The 25,958-nt window shown below is 35.0% G+C and overlaps 1 protein-coding gene across 4 annotated transcripts in view; it reads left to right on the top strand.

Moving 5' to 3' along the window:
* LOC145256511 (uncharacterized) overlaps positions 1 to 25,958 on the top strand; it is a 137,878-nt gene that overhangs the window by 43,235 nt on the left and 68,685 nt on the right. For all 4 annotated transcript variants that reach the window (XM_080115489.1, XM_080115486.1, XM_080115487.1 and 1 more), the window contains exon 2: positions 20,399 to 20,449. In XM_080115489.1, the coding sequence (XP_079971615.1) occupies positions 20,429 to 20,449 (21 nt within the window). In that variant the 5' untranslated portion in view covers positions 20,399 to 20,428. The remainder of the gene's footprint in view (positions 1 to 20,398; positions 20,450 to 25,958) is intronic.

Genomic DNA, 25,958 nt, shown 5'->3' with positions numbered 1-25,958 from the left:
TGATATAATCTCCGACCTTCTTGAGATGTAGCTTGTCGAACTCTGGTGAATCTGCAGTTTCAAACGAAACTTTGTTTACTTCATATGAGTAACATGTTATTATTCTATTGGCCATAACTAGGTAAAACTCCTAAGTAATTTACGGTTGTATTTTGAGTATCACTTTCACTGAGGATTAAACCGTGAACACTCAGCACAGTATAACTTCCAATTGAATTTTTACTAAACATTTTATCCACGACATCAATTAAAGGGTCCATATATCAGATCCCATTATGAATTATGTAGCTTTTACACAGACGATCAACATCTACATTATATTGTCAATTGGGATGCAAATGTGTTCTGTCAGTGAAGTATTTGAAGTCAGCTGGTCTAGTACCACTGTCAGTCTCATCAGTGGGTACTTTTGTGAACAGATTCACTACATCGAGAGTATTGGAATCGGAAATATGTGTACCTATTTTCCGATGCCAAAAATGATTCTTTCGTCTTATTTGATTTTGTTCAAAGCAAAATCTTCCACTGCTAATAGTAATAAAGTAATAAATATTTATTGATTTTTAAATTATCATAAAACTAAAATCTATAAAAAATCTCCCACGTGTGTACTTTTATGATTAAGAAAATATATGCACATTTAGCGTATGTTATGGTAATCGGGGGAGGAGGGGATAGCAACTCTATAGTTCAATATTTAGAAGGAATCGCAATTGTCCCAGCACTAACATCTCTCTCTCTTTCACACACACATATACACATTGCCTAGTCATAAGATACTTTTAAATATACTTTAACTAATGCAGATTCTCTATTATTACAGATAATTCTTTATCGATTATTATATTAAGCCTAATATATAGTAGTGAGATCAAAACTGTTTATATTTTCCCAAAACCTCTGCCTTGTGGGAGGGGAGATTAAAACTTGCTATGGTTTCAAATCATCTGAAATAACAGCAAGAGAATTGATTCCAAATATTTCTTATGTAATATTTCCCTTCTTTTGGAAATAGGGTACGATTATGAATATCTCGGTATCAAATAATCCATATACACTTTGGATAGTCCATGGTAGATCACTTTTTCAACCATGTTGAATTCAGAGCCCTGAAAAACATGTCTGTCCTTTTTAGAATCAAGTTTTTAATCCTCCTCTCCTCAAATTAAAACCAAGCACAGAGCCACTTTGTAAAAGACTAATTGGGACCAAATTAACAGGGGTATGTAGGAACTTGAGCAAGGAAGCAGAGACCCGAGAGAAATTCCAAAGTCTCAGTTCCATGGAAGAAACTATTTGGGTATTTTGTCATCTAAGGATCTCTACAGTGTAGGGGTGGGATTTTGCTGCTTGTTTGGTATTTATGTTGAGGAGGTACAAATACTTTGAGTTAGTCTTAGATTTCAAAATAACATTAGCCCTTTTAAAATATCCAGGTTTGAATGTTTGGGCTTTCTTCATGCAATAACCCACGCAGACAAGATTGAATAAATTATGATAATTTGAAATGTCTGCTTTTTTAATGAAAATTATTCTCCAGTCTCTTGAAACATTTCTTATTTTTCTTAAATTATACAATCATATCTCCCTTTGTCCATGTTTTTTTTAATATAAAAAAATTTTTTTTTTGTTCTTTAACCAATGTCTACATCTTTGTCATTTTAAGAATTAATCAATAATTTATAACAAGCTTTTTTTTTTTTTTTTCTTTTTGAATTCCTTGCACAAATGTGATGCTTTTTTTTTTTTTTTTTTTTTTTTTTTTTTTATATATTTATAATCTCATTGATTATCGAACTTGGTATCTCCACTTGTATAGATGACCTCTTCCCCTCTTTCTGTCTTGTTTTCGATATTTTTCATCTGGTGAGACCAACAGCTGCTTCCAATCTCTGTCCTACAAATGCTTTTATCTCGGGAATAAAATATACATTTTTTTTTTTTTTATTTATCTATGTAAAGTTCAGTATTTTTATTTTAATTACAAAATTACAAATTTTGATTTTTGTTCAAATAATTGCTCAATTTGTTTTCCCAGATTACTTTTTTTTCAATTTGAAATTTGGAGATTGTTTTCCATAATTGTTCAACAACTGATTTTGTAGTTTTTCTTTGTATGTGATGCGTTTTGTGTTGGAAATAAAATCCTGCATATCCACAAATGGCTATGGCGTGATTCTGTTTGCATTGGATTTACAATTAATTATTATCTGCATTTGTACATTCATAGGAATGTATTTAGGCTCTAAAGGCTAGACAGAAATTGACTTGGACCGCGTCATAATGAGATCACTAAAACCATAAACCCGGTTGAACTTTTTTTATTTTCTAAACCAATATTAATGCAAGATCTTACAAAATTAGCAGAATCTATGAAAATTCCATGGAATGAGAAATGTATTTAAATGTTTTGATAAAGCTGATGGTTTTCTGAATAGTGCAGAAAATTTTTATTTCAACAGAAAACACCATATGCAACAAATGAGTTTATTAGCATTTCTATGAAAATACTCGACGTTCTTTAATTTACTAAGTCTAGCACCTCTTGGCAGACAACGTTTTTTTTATTTGCCTTATTTCTTTCAAATGTTTTTTACATAACATATTACTAACTTCTCTCTTCAATAAAGAACCGCTGCCTGCCGAAATTACTAAGTTCCTTTCTCACACCTTTTGCAACAATGATCATATGATATACAAAAACGAGGCTACATTAAAGGGAGGTCATTCAATCTTTTCCAGAGTTGCCACATTGGGCTTCTTAAATCTGAATTTTGCAATTTTTTTTTTTTTTTTAATTTTTTTTTTTTATAAGCAGTTTCACCTTCAAAAACTGTATTGGCCTTTTGCAAAATGTAACATACGGACTAAGGAAGGAAGAAATCAAATATTATATAGATTGGTGAAAATGAACAAAGTTTGAAAATTAAATTATTCCTATATTAACTAATTGAATTTTTAAGCAAGAATGCGTTAAAAAAAAAAAAAAAAAAAAAAAAAAAATTAAGCCCAACATTTCTATTAGGAATTTAAAAAAATGTATATATCATTCAAACACTGTTTGAATATATGGTTAAGTGTTAATTTTACTCATTTAGAACTGCTTTAAAGCTTCGCCGCTCACTCATTCTCAACCAAATTTTTTGTTGGTCCACATTATTTGCGGGTCCTGGATATGACCTTAAACTATATCCGATGGTGAAGCCCCAGCTTGGGGTGTGGAGCCACCCTTTAATTGCCGTTGCTCCCAGGTCCACTCTGACCCGGAATAGTAGTACTTGTTAGGGTCCCAACTATGGGTTAAATAGAAACCGACTTGAAAAAAAAACAAATATTCTACTAAAAAAATTCTTCAAAATCATTGGATTCGACATTAAATAACCTGAAAAGGGTTGATATGCCATAAAACAAAAACAACCAACCACATTATTTTCTGATCTCTTTGGTATGATTTGATCAAGGATTGAACCTGCTTTTCCATCCCATTACTAAACACCCTAACCATTATGTCAAATGAGCTGATTGTTTATTTACTTATTTTTTATATATTTTTTAAATAAATTTAAATATTTTCAAACATGGAGTCTTGTCGATTGAACATTTATCATAATCGTTACTTGTCCATTTTACATTTACCCGGGGTGAGGGGTTGAGCTGGCTCAAAGTGAATTCGATGCAATAAGTCAAGACGGTCCATCCTCAGCATACTTAAGCCATTCACTATTCCATTGTTACACCGAAGATACGAAGGCCGATCATAGCTTCTAAGTCGGTTTGGTCATTGTGAGCCTCAGTAGACCACCACTACTCTTATGCCATCTTAGTAGCGATGTTGGTGCTGTTGCTTAGCGATGTTGGTGGACGGAGTGTTCAAACCATCAGGCCCTGCTGATAAGTACTTCCTTAAGTTTAGGAGGCTTACATTGTGTGTGGATTGGGATGTGGTTGGCGATACGAATCCAGAGAATGCACCAAATAATTCTCAAAAAATGCTTCAAATATTGGTTGCATTTGTAATTAACCTCCCACCCCCACCCACCCACATTTTTCCCCAAATGCTACTCAAGGATAAGGGTTAATGAGTGTACGGTAGTCACTGAAACCGTGTATTTATAGTTCATGATTTAGAACTATTTTACATTGGACTTGAAGACTACCATATTCCATAAGTGGGCAGGTTTGACCACATCCAACACATGGCAGTCGATAAGTAGCCAAGAAAAATTTTTTTTTTTTTTTTTTTTTTTTTTTTTATGTCCCTGGAAGCTGTCCAAGAGGCAGACTTAGGAAGAGGTGGAGTGATAACATCAAGCAGGACTTAAAACATCATATCATTAACAGAAGCATTGGCAATGGATCGAATCGAGTAAAGAGAATACCCAACTGTTGAACTCTGGGAACAATTAACGATAAACGTGCAGTAGTTGTAGTAATAGGTATGTCTACTATTCTCTTGTTCAGACGATGCGATGGTTGTAAGTCATGGCCAGTGAGTGTTGTCGATTAGCGGAAGTTAAGTCTTTGATAATGTCAGCCTCTGCTGAATACTGAGCTGAGGGTGGATTGACAATGTTCTATGAATTTTCTGATATCCATATTATTACGATGACGTCTTTGAGAGTTCAGACAAGTTGTTTGTCACTTAGAGGAAGTATAAATCTTCGTACCTCTCTGTTTGGGTGACGCAGTTGTATTGATAATCAGCTGAGCACATTGTTGGCAACTACCAAAGAGGACTTGGCTATCAGGTCCGCAAGTGGTTTGTCTTTGACGATGGAATTGTCAATTTGTTAAATCCTCATTTACAGCATTGTTCAAGACCACCATGAAAGAAGTCCGCTCAACCCAACAAGTGGTGACAAATAGGTTTCTTGTTTACCATATTGTGTGTGTTGGGGGGGGGGTCTTTGGTACCTAGTGTCAAACTTCTTCACATGGGCTGCCCATCTGTGGAACACATTACCTTGGAACTGCTTCCCTGTAGATTAAAACATGTTTGTTTTCATATCAAATGTCAATGGATTCCTGTCTTGAACTCAAACCAAACTTGTCTCTTCAATCCTCTTAAAATTGTTCATCTCAATTGCATTTGAACTCCTTTGAACATGTCCTTTTAGTTGATTTTGTTAAATGGTTATTCATTAAAAAAAAAAAAAAAAAAAAAACTTTCAACTCAAAAATTGCAAAGAAATTGTTTACGACTATTGAAATAATTTCCAACATTATTGATGTTTACCCTTTTATTTATTTATTTTTTGTTTTGTTATCGGTTGTTTGAATTCATATTTTGAAACCTGACAAAAATTATAATCTGACGTCATCCTGGAGCTATAATTATTTTATTGAAAGTAATGTTTTAAGCTGTTTTCTAAAAAGTCCAAATAGGTTGATAGTTTTACGGCTTCAATTTCTCATCTTGGCATCTGCTTTATTTGTTGAATTTATTTACTGTTGATGCAATATTCTCCATTTCAGAAAGTAGTTAAGATTTGATATTTCAAAATAAAACATTCTGTATGTGTGCATGCATGTGTCTATAATTTTTTTTTTTTCTTAAAAGTGCCACTATGCTAATACTAAAATTTGGAGAACAAAAAAAAAAAATCAACTTAGCAAAACAATGGTATCTTCTGACTTTTTGTATCAATTTCAACTAAAAGCAATATCTATTTAATTGGCATGTCAGTAGTATTTGAATATATTACTGCATTATTTAAAAAATGAGTTTTCGATTAGTTTTAAAAAAAAAAAAAAAAAAAAAAAAGCCCTCGCCATATTTCTTTGGGAACAAGGGAAGTAACTCCATTATCGATTATGCTGAAAATAAAGCAAGTAACTTGTTTGTGACAGTACATAATTTATTAAAAAATTGGCAATAGTTACATGCTATTTACTTCCCCTTGGAACTCTCTGGTATTTTTTTTATTTATTTATTTTTTTAATTTTTTTTTTTTTTTTTTTTTTTTTTTTGCCAAACATTTTATTTTCACTAATTTTTTTAGTCAGTGTTTGCTTTAAAATTTTTCTACCTTATCATTTTTTTTGTAATTTTTAGATATATTCATTGCTGTAACATGACAATTAAGTTGAGACCATTGGTTTTGCCTTGAAATTCAATATTAAAAATTTTGAATTTCGGTGTAGTTGCACCAAAATTTGTGACCGAGTGGAAGTCATAAAAAATCCCTAAGATCAAGTGTTTTTTTTTTTTTTTTTTTTTTTTTTTTTTTTTTTTTCTTTTAAATGTATTTTAGTTAAAAAAAAAAATTCTGAAAATTAAAGTAAACTTACAGAAAAAATCTTCAATTTTCCATAATTTGAAATTATGAAAATTGTTTTACATAACTGTCACTTTTTAAAAAATAAAAATAAAAAAATGACTTCGTGGATAATGTACTTGATGAAATTCTGTTGTCAAAGTTACTCTTTTGAAGGTTCAATTCTTAGTGTGGGCAACACACAAAATTTTATTGGTTCAGGAGCATACTACCGCCATTGATTAGATAAAATTCTTTCTATGTAGATTCCAGAGCTTTTGTCCAGAAATGGTTGATGGAAGTTACATCATTCCAAACATTCTGTAAATATGATCCAAGATGAGAACAGTAGTTCGAATCATCCAAATAATATGGATAAAAAACAGATTTATAAATTGCATGGCGCCAAACTAAGTTCAGTTGAATCAACTGAATTTCTGCCTGATGAGAGCTTTCATTAAAAACATGACCAAAAAAAAAAAAAAAAAAAAATTGGCATCGCAGACGGTGATTACCGTTTTATAGTGAGTGTTATTGGTTTCATGTTCTTAGCTCAAAATTGGTGTGGACTTTTTTTTTTTTTTTTTTTCGTTAAACTTTTACGAATTCTACTTGTTTATTTGTAACAGTTTGTCTGCCCCCCCTCGTCCCCTCCCCCCTCAAATGCAGACCTCTCAACTGAATTTTTTTGACTTTGAAATAATTTAACAAATATAAATTTATATCTCTCCCTCCCCTCCAATTCTCATCCCAACCCCCTTCTCACTCTTGTGTTGGAATTGGAAATTTTTTTGATGTCAGTCAACAGGTTTACTCAAACCAGATTCCAGAAATATTAAGCAACACTTAGAGGGACGCACACTAACACTTGCACATGTACACCTACTTGTACACACATGCTCACACTCTTATATACAGCACACACTTGTATGCATACTGTCTCTGTGCCTATCTATCTACCCCTCCCCCCCCTCTCTGTACCGTGTATACCACTTGTTGCTGCTGATTGCTTCACAGCTGCCTGCTGCTTTTATTTTTATTTTGGACTGCATGGAGACCCAGTGTTTGTGTAACTGTATCTTTTATTTGTTTGAATTAGATGTCAGGTCCTTCTTAATAAGGTTATACATGCAGAAGAAACTCCTATTTAATATCTACACAGGCCTCATTTCTAAAACCGTCCAAAGATATGAATTCAACAATTTCTCTTGTGTTTAAGAATTTTTGTGATGAAGATTGATATTTTATTCGGAGTACTGCTATCCTCAACATCTATGGTTTTCTCAATGTTTTGGCTGACGTAAATTCCTACCTGAGAGCTCCTCGTTCAAATTTCTTGGCTTAACATTAACGGGCAACATGAATTGGAACAAATACAGTGAAGATATTGCTAAGGCTGCGGCAAAGAAGGTGGACACTCTACCATGCTAGAAAGTTACTAATGCCCGGAAGTATCCTGTACCTCTATAAGGCCACCATTACTCAATGTATGGAGTATTGTCATATTTGGGCTGGTGCATCTGCTACTAGTCTCACTTCTAGACAAAGCTCAAGTCGCCAACCTGATAGGTCCTGAACTGTCATCTAAGCTGCAGCCTCTGTCCCACCGAAATGTTGCGTCCCTCTGCTTGTTCTATAAGTATTTTAATGGTGAATGCTCTGACGAACTGCAAGTACTTGTGCCCCCACAACGTAAATATCCTTGAAAAACCCGACAAGCAGCTAACTCCCACCCCTACACAGTTGAGATCCCTAGATGTAGGAGAGCTTTCTACTCCAGTAGTTTCTTCTCCAGAACCGCTAGACTTTGGAATTCCATTCCAGCTTCCTGCTTCCCCAACTGTACTGACATGCAGAAGTTCCAGTGTAACGTGAACCGACATCTCACTGCCCAACTACCTACATAGTACCTCAGTAGCTACCTGATAGTAGCCCCCTACACCAAAGTGGCAATGTGCCTTGTTTGGGGTGAAAATGTAATAAAAAAAAAAATCACTTGCACCAGAGAGTAACCTAGATATTTACGAAGCCACCTTTTGTCTGGTGCATCTCCCACTAGTCTCTCGTTCTTAGACAGGGTCTCAAAAATAGCCTCAAATATAATAGATCATGCACTATTGGTCAAGCTCTAACTTTCGTCCCATTGCCACAATGTTACATCCTTGTGCCAGTTGTATAAGTAATTTATGACTGTGCTCTGAACTCTTAGCACTTGGGCCTCCTTAATGTACATGCTCCCGACAAGCAGCAAATTCTCCCTTCTTCACTGTAAATATCGGAAAGCCTTATACTCTGATAGTTTCTTCTCTCTGACTGTTAGATTTTGGAATTACCTGTTTCCTGCTTCCTTGACTGTACAGACATGCAGAAGTTTAAATGTAATGTGAACAAACCTCTTGTTATACTTAACTCCTCACAGTTCCCTGTTAGAAAGGATCCTTAATAGTAGCCTCTTATCATGAGTGGTACTGTGCCCCCCCCCCTTTTTTTTTTTTTTTTTTTTTTTTTTTTTTTTTAACCTTGAAGTGCGTCTTGTTGAACTTTAGAATCTATACAGAATTTCGAATTGAAACTGTTATTTAATCCTTTTTATTCAGTTATTGATTTTTCATAATTTTTTATTTGTGTTTGTATTGAGAATTGAATTTTACAATAATTATCAGTTCTAAGTGAGTTTTTTGAATCACGAAAGATATCACTCGATGGACATCTCTCTGATCTCTTACAGCTTCCTAGTCAGCCTTTTTAAAGTCTTTTATTTTAAGCAATGGCTTTGCAGCTTGGGTTGAGGTTGAGAGGGTGATGCTGATCAATATCACAAATATTCTAAGAAATTTGAGACTTGTATCGTTTGTATTGTTCCGACTACTGTCCTTGTCTTGGATGTTATTCTCACGTTTTGACCAAGCTAACCTTCAAGAGTCTTGTTGAATGAAATTGCAAACTGAATCCATTATTTAAGCCACCGGGGTAGAAGTCTTAATTTTTATCCTATTGCTAGTATCTCCACTAGTAAGGATTGAATCTTCAGAAGACTAACTTGGACTCATTATTACATATAGACCCATGGCACAATGGATAAAGTGCTAAGTTAACCTGTTCTCAGAGACCAACTTCAGCAGTTTAAAGGTTCAATCCTCGTTACACGTGACACAGGCAATATAAATTACTTTATTTTTACCCATCTATGGCTGACAGAACGAGAACAATCTACCCTCGTGGATTAGTGTTCAATACAAATTCCATAATAGTTCGATAAAAGTTGGGGTTACATCAATCGAACAGTTTGAATAATCAAGATTCTCATGAGATGCTCCATTGTTAATTTGAAAGCTGACCGTTTTTTTTTGTGGAAATTTCAAGGTTGACTTAACACTAACAGTGGTCAAATTATGTCACAAGTAATATTGACTTCGTTCTGATATCAGAATTTCACTTTGTATTTATATACTGAATCTGAGTTAATCAAAGTTACTTTTTGTCCCCCCCCCCCAATGTATTTTAATTGCATAAAATACCTAGTAAAATTTTCCTTGGTTATGATTGAAAAAAAGTCCTTTACTGTAATTTTCAATTTACTCACAAAGTCAACCATTTTTATTTCATACAGTATCCGTTCTTGCTTTTATCCCCTCAGTTTCTTTCAACAGTTGAAGGTAATAAAACTATATAAAACAATTTATTATAAACAATAGGAAATATCACCACAAGTGTTAATGCTATTTAGGCGATAGCCAAGTTTTTCTTGGGGGGGGGGGACGTATAGCATATTAATTCTTTTCAAGTGATTTAATGCCAAATCTAGTAATTTTGGGAAAAATTTGTTTTAAAATTTTTTTTTTTTTTTTATTTCTTAAGTGGGACATTGTTCTTGATTTTTAGTTTTGCAAAGTGCAAGGAAAAAGCAATAACATCAATGTTTGGCGCATTTTAGATCAGAAAGTCAATATCTTCACACAGCCTGATCTGATCACATCAGGTGATAGCTGAGGAAAACGGGATGGGAGGAGAGAAAATAGTAAATAGAACTAGTTTTATCTTAATTTTAAACATTTAACTGGCATTGCAAACTCGCTTTCTCATTACTGCAGTCTAATCAGGTCATAGAATAACCCAACATATCATATTTTGTTTCTATTATTAGTATTGATTTAGACGTTTTTGGTCTCCAGGGCAAAGTAAGGATTGTACCTTGTAATCCCCCACCCCACCCCCATCTGTTCGCACCTTTCCACATTAACCACTCCTTGAATTTTTTTTTTTTTTTTTTTTTTAAATTTTGCACAAACATTAGTAAATTGAATGTTGAAAATGAATTTTTACCAGAATGGATTTTCCAGAATAACTCTTCTCTTCAAAGTTTTTGTGAGTGTGGGTGTTCTGGAGGTGTAGAGAGAGCCTAATCGTTGTCTCTTTGAAGTTTCCAGCTATGAATATTCTATTGATTTTTGGGGATTTTCCGTAACGTATGTTTCTGGTGGATGCAGACCCTTCTAATGCTGCTGCTGTGATGAATTTTCTCTTCAATTCGATAGACATTAAGAATTAATATTTTTTGTTTCTGGAAAATAAATCATATTACATTATCGCATGACAATAAAATAATAAATTTATTTTAATATAAAAAAAAAATAGTTCTGAAATTTTGTAACAGCAATTATGCCCCACCGTGTAATTTGATATGATCTTGGTATTGAAACTGGTGTTGGTCTTAATTATTTTGGTCAAGTTTGTTTGTGTTCAGATAGCATTCATATTGCTTGACCAATCATCGCCAAACCTGGATGAAATATCAATCATGGTTTTGACCTCATTAAAGTTTTGGATATCTAAGTCAATGGTCAAGGTTACAGAAAAGGTGAAGGTCATAGTTTTTGTGATCAGTTTTGTTTATCATGGATTCACCTTAATCCATGAAATCGTGCATTTAATGTGACCACGATAAGATTGCCAGTTTTAACAAAATCTCAACTTGTAAAATGTAAGGTCAGATAGTTTGAGTTATCAACATTTCCATGATAAAACTTTGGAAATACTTTATCTATAATATAAATCTCATCTGTTTAAATATATATATGCATGTCTGCCTAAAACTTTTGACAGAGGCAACCGATTTTGACAAGACCAGTATTGTTTATGAAGCATGACCCTTCGGACAACAAATATAAAAAAATTGGCTAAAAACACCCTCAACTGGGTAACTTTCTATAAAGATGGGGTTGCTTTTTTCCGCCAATATTTTTTAAAGTTGTCTCCCGTCTTTTCGATTGACTAGCCTTAATTTAAACCTTCGCCACTTCCAGATGGAAGCAACGACAAATATTTTTTTTTTTTTCTCAGCACACACTTCCAACACCCAGGCAATGCCGGGCACCCAGGCTAGTATAATATAAAGAACTAAGATTCTCTATAACACTTTAGCCTATCCTTACGTTGTCAGACATGTGTATGCAGTCTCGCAATTGATTTTAGTTGTTTTTTATGTGGCCTTTGTTTTGATACTTTGTATTTCTAACAAGTTGTGCATCCCCTGCCTCTAAAGAACAGTAGCCTAAAACAATCACTAAGAAATATTGTTAGTCTTTTCCTTGTGCACATCTGACTAGAAGGGTGTGGCTCTTTCAAACTTGATTTTCATCTGTTTATATTGCGAATACTGCCATGACCAATATCTGTTTAGTTATGTTTCTGACCAGGTGAGTGGGCTCAGTGTGTAATAGAAAATGTTGACCAATGTTTACAGATGGTATTGGCCTTTAGTTTCTCGTCTTGCTCTATTTGGACGATGCAACTTTTGCATGATTGGTTTCTCTGTATATATGCAGTATTCATGTGGTCTGAAGAATGCAGGGAGGGAGAAACTCTCACCCTCTTGATAATAAGTTTGTTCTAAAATTTCCTACATTGTGAAAGAAGCAAATGGTCGACAAATATGTTACCACAAGCAAGAAAATTATCATTGGTCAATAATGTAATTCTAAACAGTTGCATGTGTTATTTTTATTTATTTATTTTTTTTTTGTTAAAAATTTTTTTTTCTCAATCCCAGTTAAGTTCAATTAACCTCTAGAACTATTTTTGGAAACAAGTTTACAAAACACGAGTAAACGCACTTCAAGTGAGTGTCCCTAATGATGGCGGTCTGAACAGAGCTGAAAGAGAGAAACAGACCAAATATCAAGGTCTCATGTATGATATGAAAAGAAACTGGAATCATAGGGAGATATCAATCATACCAGTTATTATAGGTGCCACAGGGCTTATGAAGAAGAACCTGAAGTCCTAGCTAACTGATATTCCTGGTGAACCAAGTGCAAGAGAGATCCAGACAATTGCACTTGAGGGAACAGCGAGGATACTAAGAAGAGCTCTCGGTTGATTTCAATAAAAAGCAGGGAAATGTTGGCAGCTGGTTTGGCTGCCCCATACCCAGCATAACAATCATCAAAGAAAGAAAATGCAAAAAAATGTTAAAACCAGAATTAAGCAACTAGATAGAAAAGTAATATTTCTGTTTTGTGGTAATGGTTATTTAACTATTTGCTTCTTTCACACTTATTTAAAAAAAAAAAAAATTTTTTTGGTTGGAAATTGTACAACAAACTCCTTGTATTATTTGGATTATTATTCTCGTTTTAGATTTTTTTTTCTTTTTTTTTTTATTTTTATTTATTTATTTTTATTTATTTATTTATTTATTTATTTATTTTTATTTTTTCTATAAACATTTCAGTCAATGTAACATCTGGCTTTGTGTGTCTCACCAGAAACTACAGAATTTGAAATTGGAAGGATGTTCTCATTCTGTCAATCATGACTGGGTGGAGAATTTTAAGTAATTCTTAGCATCACCTAAGAATTGTACTTTCAACTTCCAAAAGACTATCACTTATAATTGATTATAACCTAACACTTTATCCATTGTGCCAATGATCCATGTCACTTTCTGTAGGTTGGTTTAATTCATATTACTGGTGATACTTAAAATTGCTTGAGACTTCTACCCAGTCATGGCTGATGAAATGAGAACAACCTATCCATGTGGATTAAGTGAGGTGCTTAGTTTGAAATTCCTGAGTTTGGTAAAACTCACCTTAAGAAGGTTGAGGGGGTGAGGTTTGGGTTAACTGAAACCTTGTGAGAATAATATTCAAGGTGAGAACTGTAGTTGAATATAAATTATCAATCCTCACTCTGAAGCGTTAATTTTGTTTACATTCTTCTAAATTGTCTTTGTTGATAAATGGTTTGAAAAAGTAACTAATTGTACAATGCAAGCAAATCCTGTTTTAGCTGGTTTTTATAAGAAATCTTGACCAGCCTCGAGTTATTTTTAAGTCTTGACCAGCCTCGAGTTATTTTTAAGTCTTGACCAGCCTCGAGTTATTTTTAAGTCTTGACCAGCCTCGAGTTATTTTTAAGTCTTGACCAGCCTCGAGTTATTTTTAAGTCTTGACCAGCCTCGAGTTATTTTTAAGTCTTGACCAGCCTCGAGTTATTTTTAAGTCTTGACCAGCCTCGAGTTATTTTTAAGTCTTGACCAGCCTCGAGTTATTTTTAAGTCTTGACCAGCCTCGAGTTATTTTTAAGTCTTGACCAGCCTCGAGTTATTTTTAAGTCTTGACCAGCCTCGAGTTATTTTTAAGTCTTGACCAGCCTCGAGTTATTTTTAAGTCTTGACCAGCCTCGAGTTATTTTTAAGTCTTGACCAGCCTCGAGTTTATTTAATTCATAGGGGATAGCATGCTCTCATTCGTCAGTCGTGACTGGATAAAGGTTTTAAATCCTTCGCACTTGTATTTTCAGTTGCCTACACTGAGAATTCAACCTTCAGAAGAATGTCATTTTTACAACTGAATTTTTCCAAGTACTCTAGCTATTGTGCCACGGGTTCTTGTGGATCAATCCTCATTTCAAAGATGGAACAATAAGTAATATAAACACATACTAAAGAAAGGCAAGTTTCAACAAAAGGCGCCATATAAAAAAATAGATTTAAAAAAAAAAAAAGGGTGCATCGTCAGGAGTCATACTTCATTGATATTCACTTTAGCATCCAAAAAGGATGAGTTCTCTCACCTACGTTCCTCAATTATGACATCCACTGGATCACATCGAACGCACTGACCAACTTTGCAACAGTAAGTCATGGTCTACAAATATCGGATCTCTACTACATTGCTATCATCATATTGAATGAAAGCTTCACTGACATTCAATCGGCCATTGACAGGATGCAATCTTGCGCTTCCAAGATCAGCACAGAGATAAACTCTAATAAGACACAGTTACTGTCGGTGGGTTTTCTTCGAAATGAAAAATAACTGGTTGTCCTCAACATGGAAACCCTTAAAGAGGTTGATTGGTTCAAATATCTGGGTTCCATCAGCATCACATGAGGCCCCACCTTGCGGGCCTTGGGGAGTGTGGAGCCACCCCTGAATTGCCATTGCTCCCAGGTCCACTCTGACCCGGAGTGGTAGTATCTGTTAGGGTCCCAACTATGGGTTAAATAGAATCCGACTTAAAAAAACAAATATACTCGATTAAAAATCGTTCCTCAAAATAACTAGATTCGGCATTAAATAACCTGAAAAAGGTTGATATGCCGTAAAACAAAAACAACCAACCAACCATCAGCACCACAACAGACCAGGGGAAGGAAGACATCCTTTACTAAATCAGCAATATTTGCATCACCTTTTGACTACGATCCTGACTCTGGTTTTGAAAAGAAATAAGGCCGAACACCAAAGTCAGGATCTGCCAAACCTTGGTTCACATGATTCGTCTTAACGATCAGGCTAGAAGATATATTGTAATGGCCAACTCAAAACTTAGGCTGGGACAGTGAAGCAGGATGCTAAACTGATTTTGAGCCCTTACCTTTACAGTGTTTATTGCTGGAACTGCGACTGGCTTGCATTCATAACTAAAGCAGTACCTGGTCAGCTAGTGTTGGGGACATAGTGAACTTGTTGGAAAGAGCTGGCTCAAATAATCCAGGTTGAATTCTGCAACCATGACCATTTAAATAAAAAAAAAAAAAAAAAAAAAAACTAAAACAATTTTTTTTTTTTCTCCCACATGCTAGATTTAAACTACACTTCTAATTTCTAAGATTACATTAATTAAAGCAATCCACACAAAAAAATCTCTGAATTGGCTATCCTTTCCCAGGCAAATCACACCATCAAACACATAGTTTAGCTAAACTCATAATGCATAAAAATAACCTTTTGAAGTTTTATTCTTGTATTAATATCTATTATTTGAAACCTTTCTTTCTCTGTATGACAATATATATATATATATATATATATATATATATATACTAGCAGGCTGCCCGGCATTACCTTGTCATAAAATATGCTTTAATATTATATTTTGATTAATGCAGATTTTGTATTTATTATATTGGACAATGATTTAAAGTTTAAAAAAAAAAAAAAAAAAAATTTTTTTTTTTAAATAACTTGTGCCACCACCAAGAATTGAAACCAAAATGTTTAGCTTACGATTTACTTTTCCTTTGATGTTAAAACCGGAGCTATGGCAACATGTTTGCTGCAAGGCTAAAAATGAAAAGCTTGAATCAATAGCTATACGTTACACATGCATATTCGTAATGCCATTGTCTGACCTTCACCTGACAAATTTCATTTTTTTTTTTTTTTTTTTTTTTTTTTTTTGAATTTTCACTTTTGTACCTATTATCCCTGGCTAAAATCCAGTAAAGTTTCACATGAGTTTGAATACCCTATATATTAAGTATTATTTAACTTTTTTTATGCAAATATTTTTACGCAAGTATAAATCATGTTGTATCTGCATGAATATAATTACATGTAATCTATATAATTATAAAACTCAAATGACCTTGTAACGGATGTTGTATAACTACACATAATTAACTAAAAATGATCTTTCCCATAAGAAAACGGAAAAAACTAATAGGAATTAATTAAAATGAATGTTTAAAAGAATATGCAAATTAGTTTTTTCAGATGAATGCAATTCCACAACCCATACATAACAAAGTTGTATTTTCTTGTTAAATAAAAGGGATTTTGATATGAATATCAATACACAAAACCCAAATTTGTGTGTGTGTGTACACTTATTCACCCAAACAAAAGACATTGTCATTTAAATATAAGGAACAACAAGTTGAGCCATGAGATGTCTGTTCACATTACATTTAAATTTCTGTATGTCAGAGACTGGGAGGGAATTCCAAAGTCTAGCAGTTTGAGAGAAGAAACTATTACAGTGGGAGGCTTTCCGGTATCTAGAGACCTCTACTGTGAAGGGTGAATTTTACTGAATACATGGATATAGCCCATCTATGGCAGCACATCAAAGGCTGTAAATGACAAAGTTCTCTCTGATTCTCTCTCCTCTGATCTTAAGCGCGTGGTACAGTGGGGGAAGAGGTGCCTGGTTACTGCTAAAAACAGCCTATCTTGCCTTGACAGAGTACAAAATAGACTTTGTGGCTTAGTGGGGGATGCCCTTTTCTCTTCCCTGCAGCCTCTCTCCCACAGAAGAGACATTGCAAGCCTGTATTTGTTTTATCATTATTTTTATGGCAGGTGCTCGTCTGAGCTCCAATCTCTGGTCCCCTCCCTCACCAATCTTTCACAAAAAACACCCATCTGGCTGAAACCACTGTCATTAATTTTCCCCACTCTTTATCTGTGCCTAAATCCAAGTGTGGATTCCATGAGCAAAGCTTTTTTCTTAGAAGTGCACGATTGTGGAACTCTCTTCCGTTTCCGTTTCCCACCTTACTACAACTTGGAAGTCTTCAAGTCCAACATAAACAAATTCCTGACAAACCGCCCCCTTAAGACACTTTGTTGAATTTCCAATGCTGATGATTACTACGATACTATCCCATTGATTACTGTACACGCAAGAACCTTTATCCCCGAGTGGCTTCCGGGCCTTGATAATTGGTGACCTCCATGTAAAAAAAAAAAAAAAAAAGTGGTAGTAGCCAGTCAGGCTCAAACCCGTACCGCAAAAGAGGAAAAAAACATGACGTCTTTGTCATTGCATCCGTCGCCAAACCGGAAGTGACGAAGGTTTATGACTTTAAAAAATATCGGCGAAAAAAAGCAACCCCTCCCTGTAAAATAGTGCCCGGTTGAGGATGAAGGAATTAATGTTTTTAGCCAATTTTCAATATTTGTCATCCAAAGGGTCGAGCTTCAAAATGATACCAATCTCATGAAAATCCGTCGCCTCTGTCGAAAGTTTTAGGCAGACATACATACATTTAAACACAGGTGAGATTTATATTATAGATGAAGTTTCCCTTCTGGTAAATCAGGTGTGTGTTTTAACTATCAGTATAAAACTAAAAGCTTTTTAATGTGTAAAGGCAGATGAAATTAGTATTTTATTCTCTTTTCATTAATATAATTATTAATAGAGTTCTCAAAAGAAAAAAGGTTCTTGATGGGGCTTGTTAAAGTATGACTTATGAGATTTTGCTGACGTCTAATAGATGTCTGTTTTTAATGTTACGTGTGTGTATTGTATATACTAGGCTTTTTAAGTCCATTAAAAACTGGCAAGTTGTAGCCTGTTGACTTAGAACAAGTGCTTTATGCCAAACTTAGAGTAAATGTAATATTGTGTTAACTAATCCCTATTAATTCCTAATTATACATCAAACCGATACTATGATTCTTAGTTTGCTGCACCCTAAAACAGATCCATAAAAAAAATTTCAGCCAGATTGGTTCAGTAGTTTTGAGAACGTCGAAGAGACGAAGAGACCTATAATGTATATATGCTTTCTTCAATGTTGTTTTTTGCTTCAGAATTTTAGAGATGAAGATTTGGCATACTATTCTCATTTTGGTTGTTAATATTTTCAAATCTTTCTTGAATTTGAGAACCTAATGCAGAATTTCGAACATGACCCTTTATTTAATCGACTGTGTTAGCTTGTTCTTATTTCATTTGCCATGACTGGATAAAAATGTTAATTATATTAATACTATCACCTGTAATGAGGATTGAACCTCCAAACGATTCACTTAGAACTAATTGTGAATCAATACTTTTATTTGTTGTCCCACTTAATACGTCTACTGTCATGGCTAACTGAACGAAAAATGGTCTATCCTCCCTAGTGGTGTAACTGTAAAAGGTTCAATATGAAGTCTTCCAGGTTCAACAAGTACCAATTTCGAAAAGGTGCGCCTAAAGAAATTCAGTTGTTAGATCAATCGAAACCTGAAAATAACCAAGATGAAAATGCAGTGTATTCATTCTTTGGCGGACTCTTATCCTCCTCTTCATAGTTGATGTTTTCACCACGTTTTGGCCAACTCATCCTCTGGCCTTCTTTCATATGATTAACTGTGACGGGATAGGAGTGCTGAGTCTTGTAACTGTATCTCCAGTAATTACTGCCTTCCATAGTTGTCTCACCATGTTTTGGCTAACTAATTATAAGAAAGAAGCTTTGCTCGTAGATTCCATGAGCAAAGCTTCTTTCTTAGAACTGCACGCCAGTGGAACTCTCTGCCGCTTGCTTGTTTCCCACCTGACTACAACTTGGACGTCTTCAAGTCCAACATAAACAAACTCCTGTCAAACCGCCCCCTTAAGACACTCTATCAAAACCCCCAATACTAATGATTACTACAGTACTATCTCATTGATTACTGTACACGCAATAACCCTTATCCCTGAGTGGCCTTCGGGCCTTGATAAGTGGTGACCTCCTTGTAAAAAAAAACAAAAAAAACTAATCCTCTAGCCTTCTTGGGTAGGATTGAAACTGCTACCTGGAACTGTAGAAACTAAATTCCTCTATCCATTAAGCCTGAAAGGCAATCATGGTTGGATTTTATCATCTTATAAATCCAATTTTTTTTTTTTTTTTTTTTTTTACATAGGCGTCACCACTTATCAAGGCCGATAGGCCACTCAAGGATAAGGGTTAAAGAGTGTAGAGTAGTCAAAAGGACAATATAGTAATCGATAGTAATGGAAGTTCGGTAAATTTGTTAACTTAAGTGGAATGGCTCATCAGAAACTTGTTCACGTTGGACTTGAAGACAACCATATTATAGACAGCTGGAAAGCAGGAAAACGGAAGACAATTCCACAGGCGTGCAGTTCTAAGAAAGAAGCTTTGATCATGGAATCTATGTTTAGGTTTAGGCACAGATAAAGAGTGGGGAAAATTATTGATAATGTTTTCAGCTAGTCTAGTGTTTCTTGTGAAAGTTTGGCGAGGGGGGACCATAGATTGAAGCTCAGTGAAACACTTTCCATGAAAATAACGATAAAGCAGAGACAAACTCGCAACATCTCTTCTGTGAGATAGAGGTTGCAGCGAGGAGAAAAGGACATCTCCCACCAGGCCACAAAGTCTATTTTGAACCCTATCAAGGCAGGACAAGTCTTTTCTAGCAGCTCCTGCCCATATGTGGCAACAGTATTCCATCCTTGGACGTATCTGGCTCTTATATAGATAGAGAATTGCATCAGCAGTGAGATATCTACTGGATCGATAGAAGGATCCGACCATTTTTCCAGCGGTCTTGGCAACAGATTTGATGTACGTATTCCATTTAAGATCAGGAGTAAAGGTCAAGCCCAGAAGCCTGTCAAAACTTGAGGCTTCCCCAAGACGAGAGCCATTCATTTTAATTGATGCCAGATCGGGATCAGAACGTTGATGATGTAAAGATAGAAGCTTGGTTTTAGATGCATTAAAAGTAACCAGCCACTCCTTTCCCCATTGTACAACGTGATCAAGATCAGAGGAGAGAGAATCGGAGAGAACTTGGTCGTTTACTGTCTTAGATGTGCTACCATAGATGGTAGTGTCGTCAGCAAAAATGTCTACGAATGATGTAAGGATGTGATTTTGTTTTCTTATCTAGTCTTCGAATGGTATTATATATTTGTATTATGTATATTCTGCGGATAAGTTAGCTGAAACACGAAACAAACAATGAAGATGAGGATAACAGTCCACAAAAGAATAAATATACAAATTATCAAGTCTCCTCTCAAAGGATTAAAATAAAATATGATACTGTGTTCTTTTGTTTGTTTCATTAACTTCAATGAAGGTTAAACTATTTCATTTTCTCTTGTCTTTTCAGAAAATTTGTGAAGTATATAATCCCAAGAAAATGTCTGAAGATCAAATTGAGGTAAGTTCAGAAAATTATTTTATTCAAAAATGAAAAAAAAAAATTTCTTAGTATATTTAACAAATTTACAAATAATTTCTACCCACCGCAAATTCTGATAACTTCAGCAGTTTTAGAACTAAAAATAAATTTAAAATGACCTTCTTTACTTGATGTGAAGGTTCGCTGTCATATGTATAACAGCTGATTAACGGAAATAAAACAAAAATACAACTAATAACTGTCACCAATCGGTCAAATATTTAACTTCTCACCATTTTTAAATTCTTCATTTAAAAATACTTAGCACTGTACTGCACTCATTTGATCTTCCCTATTATTCCCGTTTCAAACACAATTTAATTTTTTAACTCTTTATAAATATGACCAGAAAAACAATTTTAAAAATTAAACCCAGAACCCCAATTTCCAACGTACACACCTTCTACCCGGTCTCCTTCTCCAACATCAGGAGGTTTGTTCCAACCTTCCAGAGATTGAAATCCAATTACAGTAGACCAAACCTGAACTGTTGTTCATTTGTGAAACTGGCATTGATACAACTGCTTTCTAAAACGATTTCTTGATCAATGGTTATTCTAATTTAACCCCCAAACTGACTCTAATGGCCGTAACAGACATGGAATATGTGCCTACATTAGGGATGGCTTCTTCTGCATCAGGAACAGCTCCAAAGACCTAAAACTATCCCCATGTGCTTCAGAGTAGCACTTACTCACAGCACCCCTTTCCTATTTGTTCTATACTCTCACCATATTTGAGAGTATTGCCGAATAAATTGACCACATCCTGACTGCCCGTCTCTCAGCCAACATTCATGTCTGGAGATTTCAACTTTCACAACGTTGAATGACTCGTCCACTCTAACAAGATCAATTATGAAGGGAGGTTCTGCCAGGATTTCTCCCTTGTCTATGATCTAACCCAAATTGTTGACAGACCCACTTGTGTTCTAGATTCTAATAATCAATTTGCAAGCCTTCTAGGCTGTACTCATCCTCCATGATGTCTCCACTAGGATCTTTCGATAATTGAGACAACAGGGTAACATGTCCTCAGATATCCCTCTTCACTGCACTGTGTATCGATACTTTATGGCCGACTAAGACAGTTTCTGTACATTCATATCAGATATACCCCTGTGCTCCATATTTAGAAAGGATATATCCTCTATAGCATCCGACTTGACAGATTAGCTATATAGATGCAATCTAAAACGTTTAAATTTAACCTAAATAGTCAACCATTATACACCCATAAATGCGCTGTTGCAGTTACACATAGAAATCACTAATTATGTTGCTTTCAATGAAATGGATGTTCAGAAATTAAAGCCGCTCATAGGACTGCTAGTAACCAATTCCTTTTTTTTTTTTTTTTTTTTTTTTCTGTGAATAGGATCGGGGAAATACATTTTGCTGTACATGATTCTCTACTCGGAATCTCAGTCGAACCTTTCGTTGAATCAAGTTGTCGGAAAAAAAAATAAATAAAAAGTAGTTCTTGGAAATGTACATTCTTTAATTCTGTTTTTTTCTGTAGACCAGTTCAGGCTCTGAAAATAACAGCTTTTTGACCTAAAATATACTAAACATGTTTTTTTTTTTTTTATTGTTTTTATTTTTCCAAAAGTTCATCATGCCCTGTAAAGCCCAAAATAATTTTCCTCTACAAAACAACCAAACAAAAAACACCATAAAAAATTTTGAAGCATAAAAAACTTATCAAAATGGCCAGTTTCTACATTAAATAACTCAAAAAAAAATTTGTTACGCCATAAAACAAAACCAATGGGTAATTCAGACGGTTTCCTGGGCCTAACACTTGATCTCTACACGAGATACAGATATTCAATTATTCCATTAAAGTTCTCAGTTAACTCTCAAACACTACATTAGTAAAGTTGAGAACATAATTTTCCTTTCCCTAATTGGCAATTTAAATATGTTATAGTATACTTTATTGTGGTCTCTTGGTATTATTGGATTCCAGAACAAGAATTTATCTAGTCTGGTGGAGTATCCAGTTTCTTGCTTTTACTTAAGGTAACATCGTTTAGAGAATGTGCAGTCAGTGTGGATTAGCCATACTGAAGAGATCTTATTTGAACCAGAAATACTGTGATTTTGAATATTTAGTCGGGGGTTTACTTGTAGTAAAAAGTATCTTTTTTTTTTTTTTTTTTTTTTTTTTTTTTTTAAGGGAATCTCCACTTATCAAGGCCCAGAGGCCACCTGAGGATATGATACGGGTTAAAGAGTGTACCGTGGTCAAAAGAACAATGTTATAGTAATTGTTAGAAGTTGAAATTTGATAAATCGGATTACTTAAGGGGAACGGCTCATCAAGAACTTGTTTACATTGAACTTGAAGACTACCAGATTGTAGTCAGCTGGAAAGCAGACCAACAGAACAGTTCCACAGGTGTGCAGTTCTAAAAAAAGTTTTGTTCATGGCAGAGATGAAGTTTGGGGGGAAATTATTGATAAGGGTTACATATTCTAGCCAACTGATTCTACATCTGACTGGAAGGAGGATATGCAGCAGCCCATCTATCTGAAGACAATTTCTCAGACTGGCTGAAAAATAGTGGTATAGAGGTCTAACCCATACAATACTACTACTACGCGGCGCCTTCAATAAGTTTCCAGACTTTTTTGTACAAGCATTTAAAATTGTCACAAACTCTTCAAAATTCAGCATGTTATTGCTATGCATCTTATGAAATGACTAATCAATTTCTATGATTTCAGGTTCAAATGAACAGCTACAGCAGGAATTGCAATACACCCTACTAAAGCCTGATTGTCACAGTTGAATTTCAAAAATGCAATCTGGACGTGATGACATTTTAGAACGATATGCAATAAAAATTCTGTTTTAAAACTTGGAAAAAATGCCACAGAAACGTATGGAATGCTTCAGACTGCTTTTGGAGCATCTTGCATGACTTGAGCATCAGTTTTTGAGTAGCATAAGTAATTCAAGGAAGGCAGGAAGTCTGTGAGGGATGGTGAGAGATGTGGGAGGAGTAAGAAATCAGAACACCAGAGTTGATTGGCCAAATGTAGAATTTCATGGATGAAGACGTTGTGCATGATTTGATGTCAGTGTGGGAACTGTACACAATTATTCGAGAGGAACTGAAGATGTGGGAGATTTGCGCAAAATTTGTCCCAAGTATACTTGGAGAAGATGAAACTATTTGACCCAAACGGGTATCAAAGTTTCTGACCCTCCATATAGTCCCGACCTTGCTCCCTGTGACTTTTGGTTATTTCCTAAGCTCAAGGTAAACCTTAAAGGCTGGTGTTATGAGACGATTGAGGAGATGAAAGAGGCTGTAATGATGGTCATTAACACGCTCACACAAGCGGATTTCCATGGGGCTTTCCAGAACTTGTTGGAATCGTACAACAAGTGCATTGCAGCCAGAGAAGATTACTTCGAAGGGCACTAGAGTTTCATGTGTGTACTATCAATAAAAGTGCCTATACGAAAAGTCTGGAAATTTATTGAAGGCACCTCATACATTGTAGATAATGAAGCTTGCTTCGATGTTGAAATTGACAGAATTTTAATTTCTAGTTCATTTTTCTTTAACAAAATTTAAGCGTGATCAGATGGGTTTTGAGTGATCAATGTTTCCATGGCATAACTTTAAGAAGAGATTCGGCTAAAGTAAAGTCTTGGTTAATCTTTGTCAAGCGAAGCTGTGTAGTCTCACGACTGACTTGTATTTTTAAATTATCCAACTGCCTATATAATTTCTATTTATGCACATATAGAGCTTGTGTAACATGTTTTACAATTGCATGCATGTAGGAAGTTATTATATATATATATATATATATGATTGGAAGAGAAGCGATTAAAAACGAACTTATCACAAGACTAAACGAAAAATAACTGTTCCTAATTGTTCTATTTTTCATTTTATCACACTGAGAGTGAGATTAAAATGCCAAATTTCTATTCAAAATAGAACAATGACTTTCTAATATACTAATTGTTGTAGACCCGCGCTAGAGGTCACAAATGAAAGAAACAAGTAGTGTATAATATATATGTATTTATCATAAAGAATACAGGAGCCACTAAAGTGGTATAAGAGGACCATGTTCATAGCATGCGGTTAAACATGGTATGGATATCTTAATTTTGTCTCTGAAATCAATGGTATTCATAGGTGTGGTTGATTCCACTTAGTTCTCAAATAGGGGTGGTTTGTACACCCCCCCCCATCACTTCCGAGCTTTTAATTTCCCTTGAATGATCATATAGCTCGTTTTCTTGGGGTTGATCGCTATCGGGTCGGTCATTTTCCTTTTTCTGGAGGACTGGCGTTGTCCAACTGCTTGTGGTGTTACCAAGTCGAACGTGTCGTATATCTGGTCCATTACCTCTTCTTGTTCAGCAGGAGGTTGTCTTTCGTCATCTGTGATACATTTCTGAATTTGGTTTAAATGTTTCTTGTGAGTATTTCTTGGACCTTCAATAATGTAGACCATCTGCCCAATCCTTTTCTGGACCTTTCCTAGTTCCCACATCATACTATTATTTTTGTGTACCTGGAAAAATTCCTTTTCACCATGTAAATACCTCTTTTTAGGAACTATAGTATTTGGCGGTTTCACCTGTTTTGGCAAAAGTTTCTTGAAGACCGGCCTAATTTTCATTGCGAACATAAACTCTGCCGGTGACATCTCCGATTGAGTTCTTTCATTTGGCGTAATTCAGTAAACTTGTAAAAACTGTTGAGGCGCCTTTCTGAGGGCATTCCTTTAGCCTTCTTCAGGGCTCTTTTCAGCGTGTCTACAAACCTCTCTGCCTGAGTGTTCGATCAAAGATGATAGGTTGGTGTCATATGGTTAACCTGGACATCCTCGCAGAAACTTTTAAAATCTGCTGAAGTGAATTGTGTGCCATTGTCTGACACTAGACGAATCAACCACACCAAACCTAGCATTCAATTCGTGAATAGCACCGATTGTAAAATCCGTCATTGGACTTTTACATCGAAATACCTCAGGCCATTTTGAAAAACTGTCTACCACTATTAAATAATGGTTTCCATCCAGTGCGACTGCGTAATTTACGTGTATTCTTTGCCATGAGTTGTCTGCTTTAGGTCACGGGCTAAATTGTATTGGGGGCGCTTTTGCAGCTAATGCGCATCCCTTACATGACTTTACCGTGACTTCTATATCAGTGTCCATACTCTTCCAGTAAACGTAGGACCTCATGAGGCTCTTCATTTGTGTAACCCCAGGATGTCCTGTATGAAAATCCTTTAGAATTTTCTTTTGTAGTGTAGCTGGGATTACAACTCTCTCTCTCGGTATAACAGTACGTCATTGTACATAGAATAAGCTTCCCCTGCCGATTCATCTGATTGAATTTTTTGTTTTGTCTCTTTGATGAAACTATCTTCAGCCTTCCTTATTATATCTTCCAAAGTGACTGGTAGTTCCTTGATCGTATTGCATAGTATTTGTGTATAGTGCTT

Source organism: Euprymna scolopes, chromosome 32 (assembly GCF_053919585.1).
Source record: "Euprymna scolopes isolate OS-2025 chromosome 32, ASM5391958v1, whole genome shotgun sequence".
Lineage (NCBI taxonomy): Eukaryota > Metazoa > Mollusca > Cephalopoda > Sepiida > Sepiolidae > Euprymna > Euprymna scolopes.
This window is presented reverse-complemented; position numbering and strand designations above follow the sequence as displayed.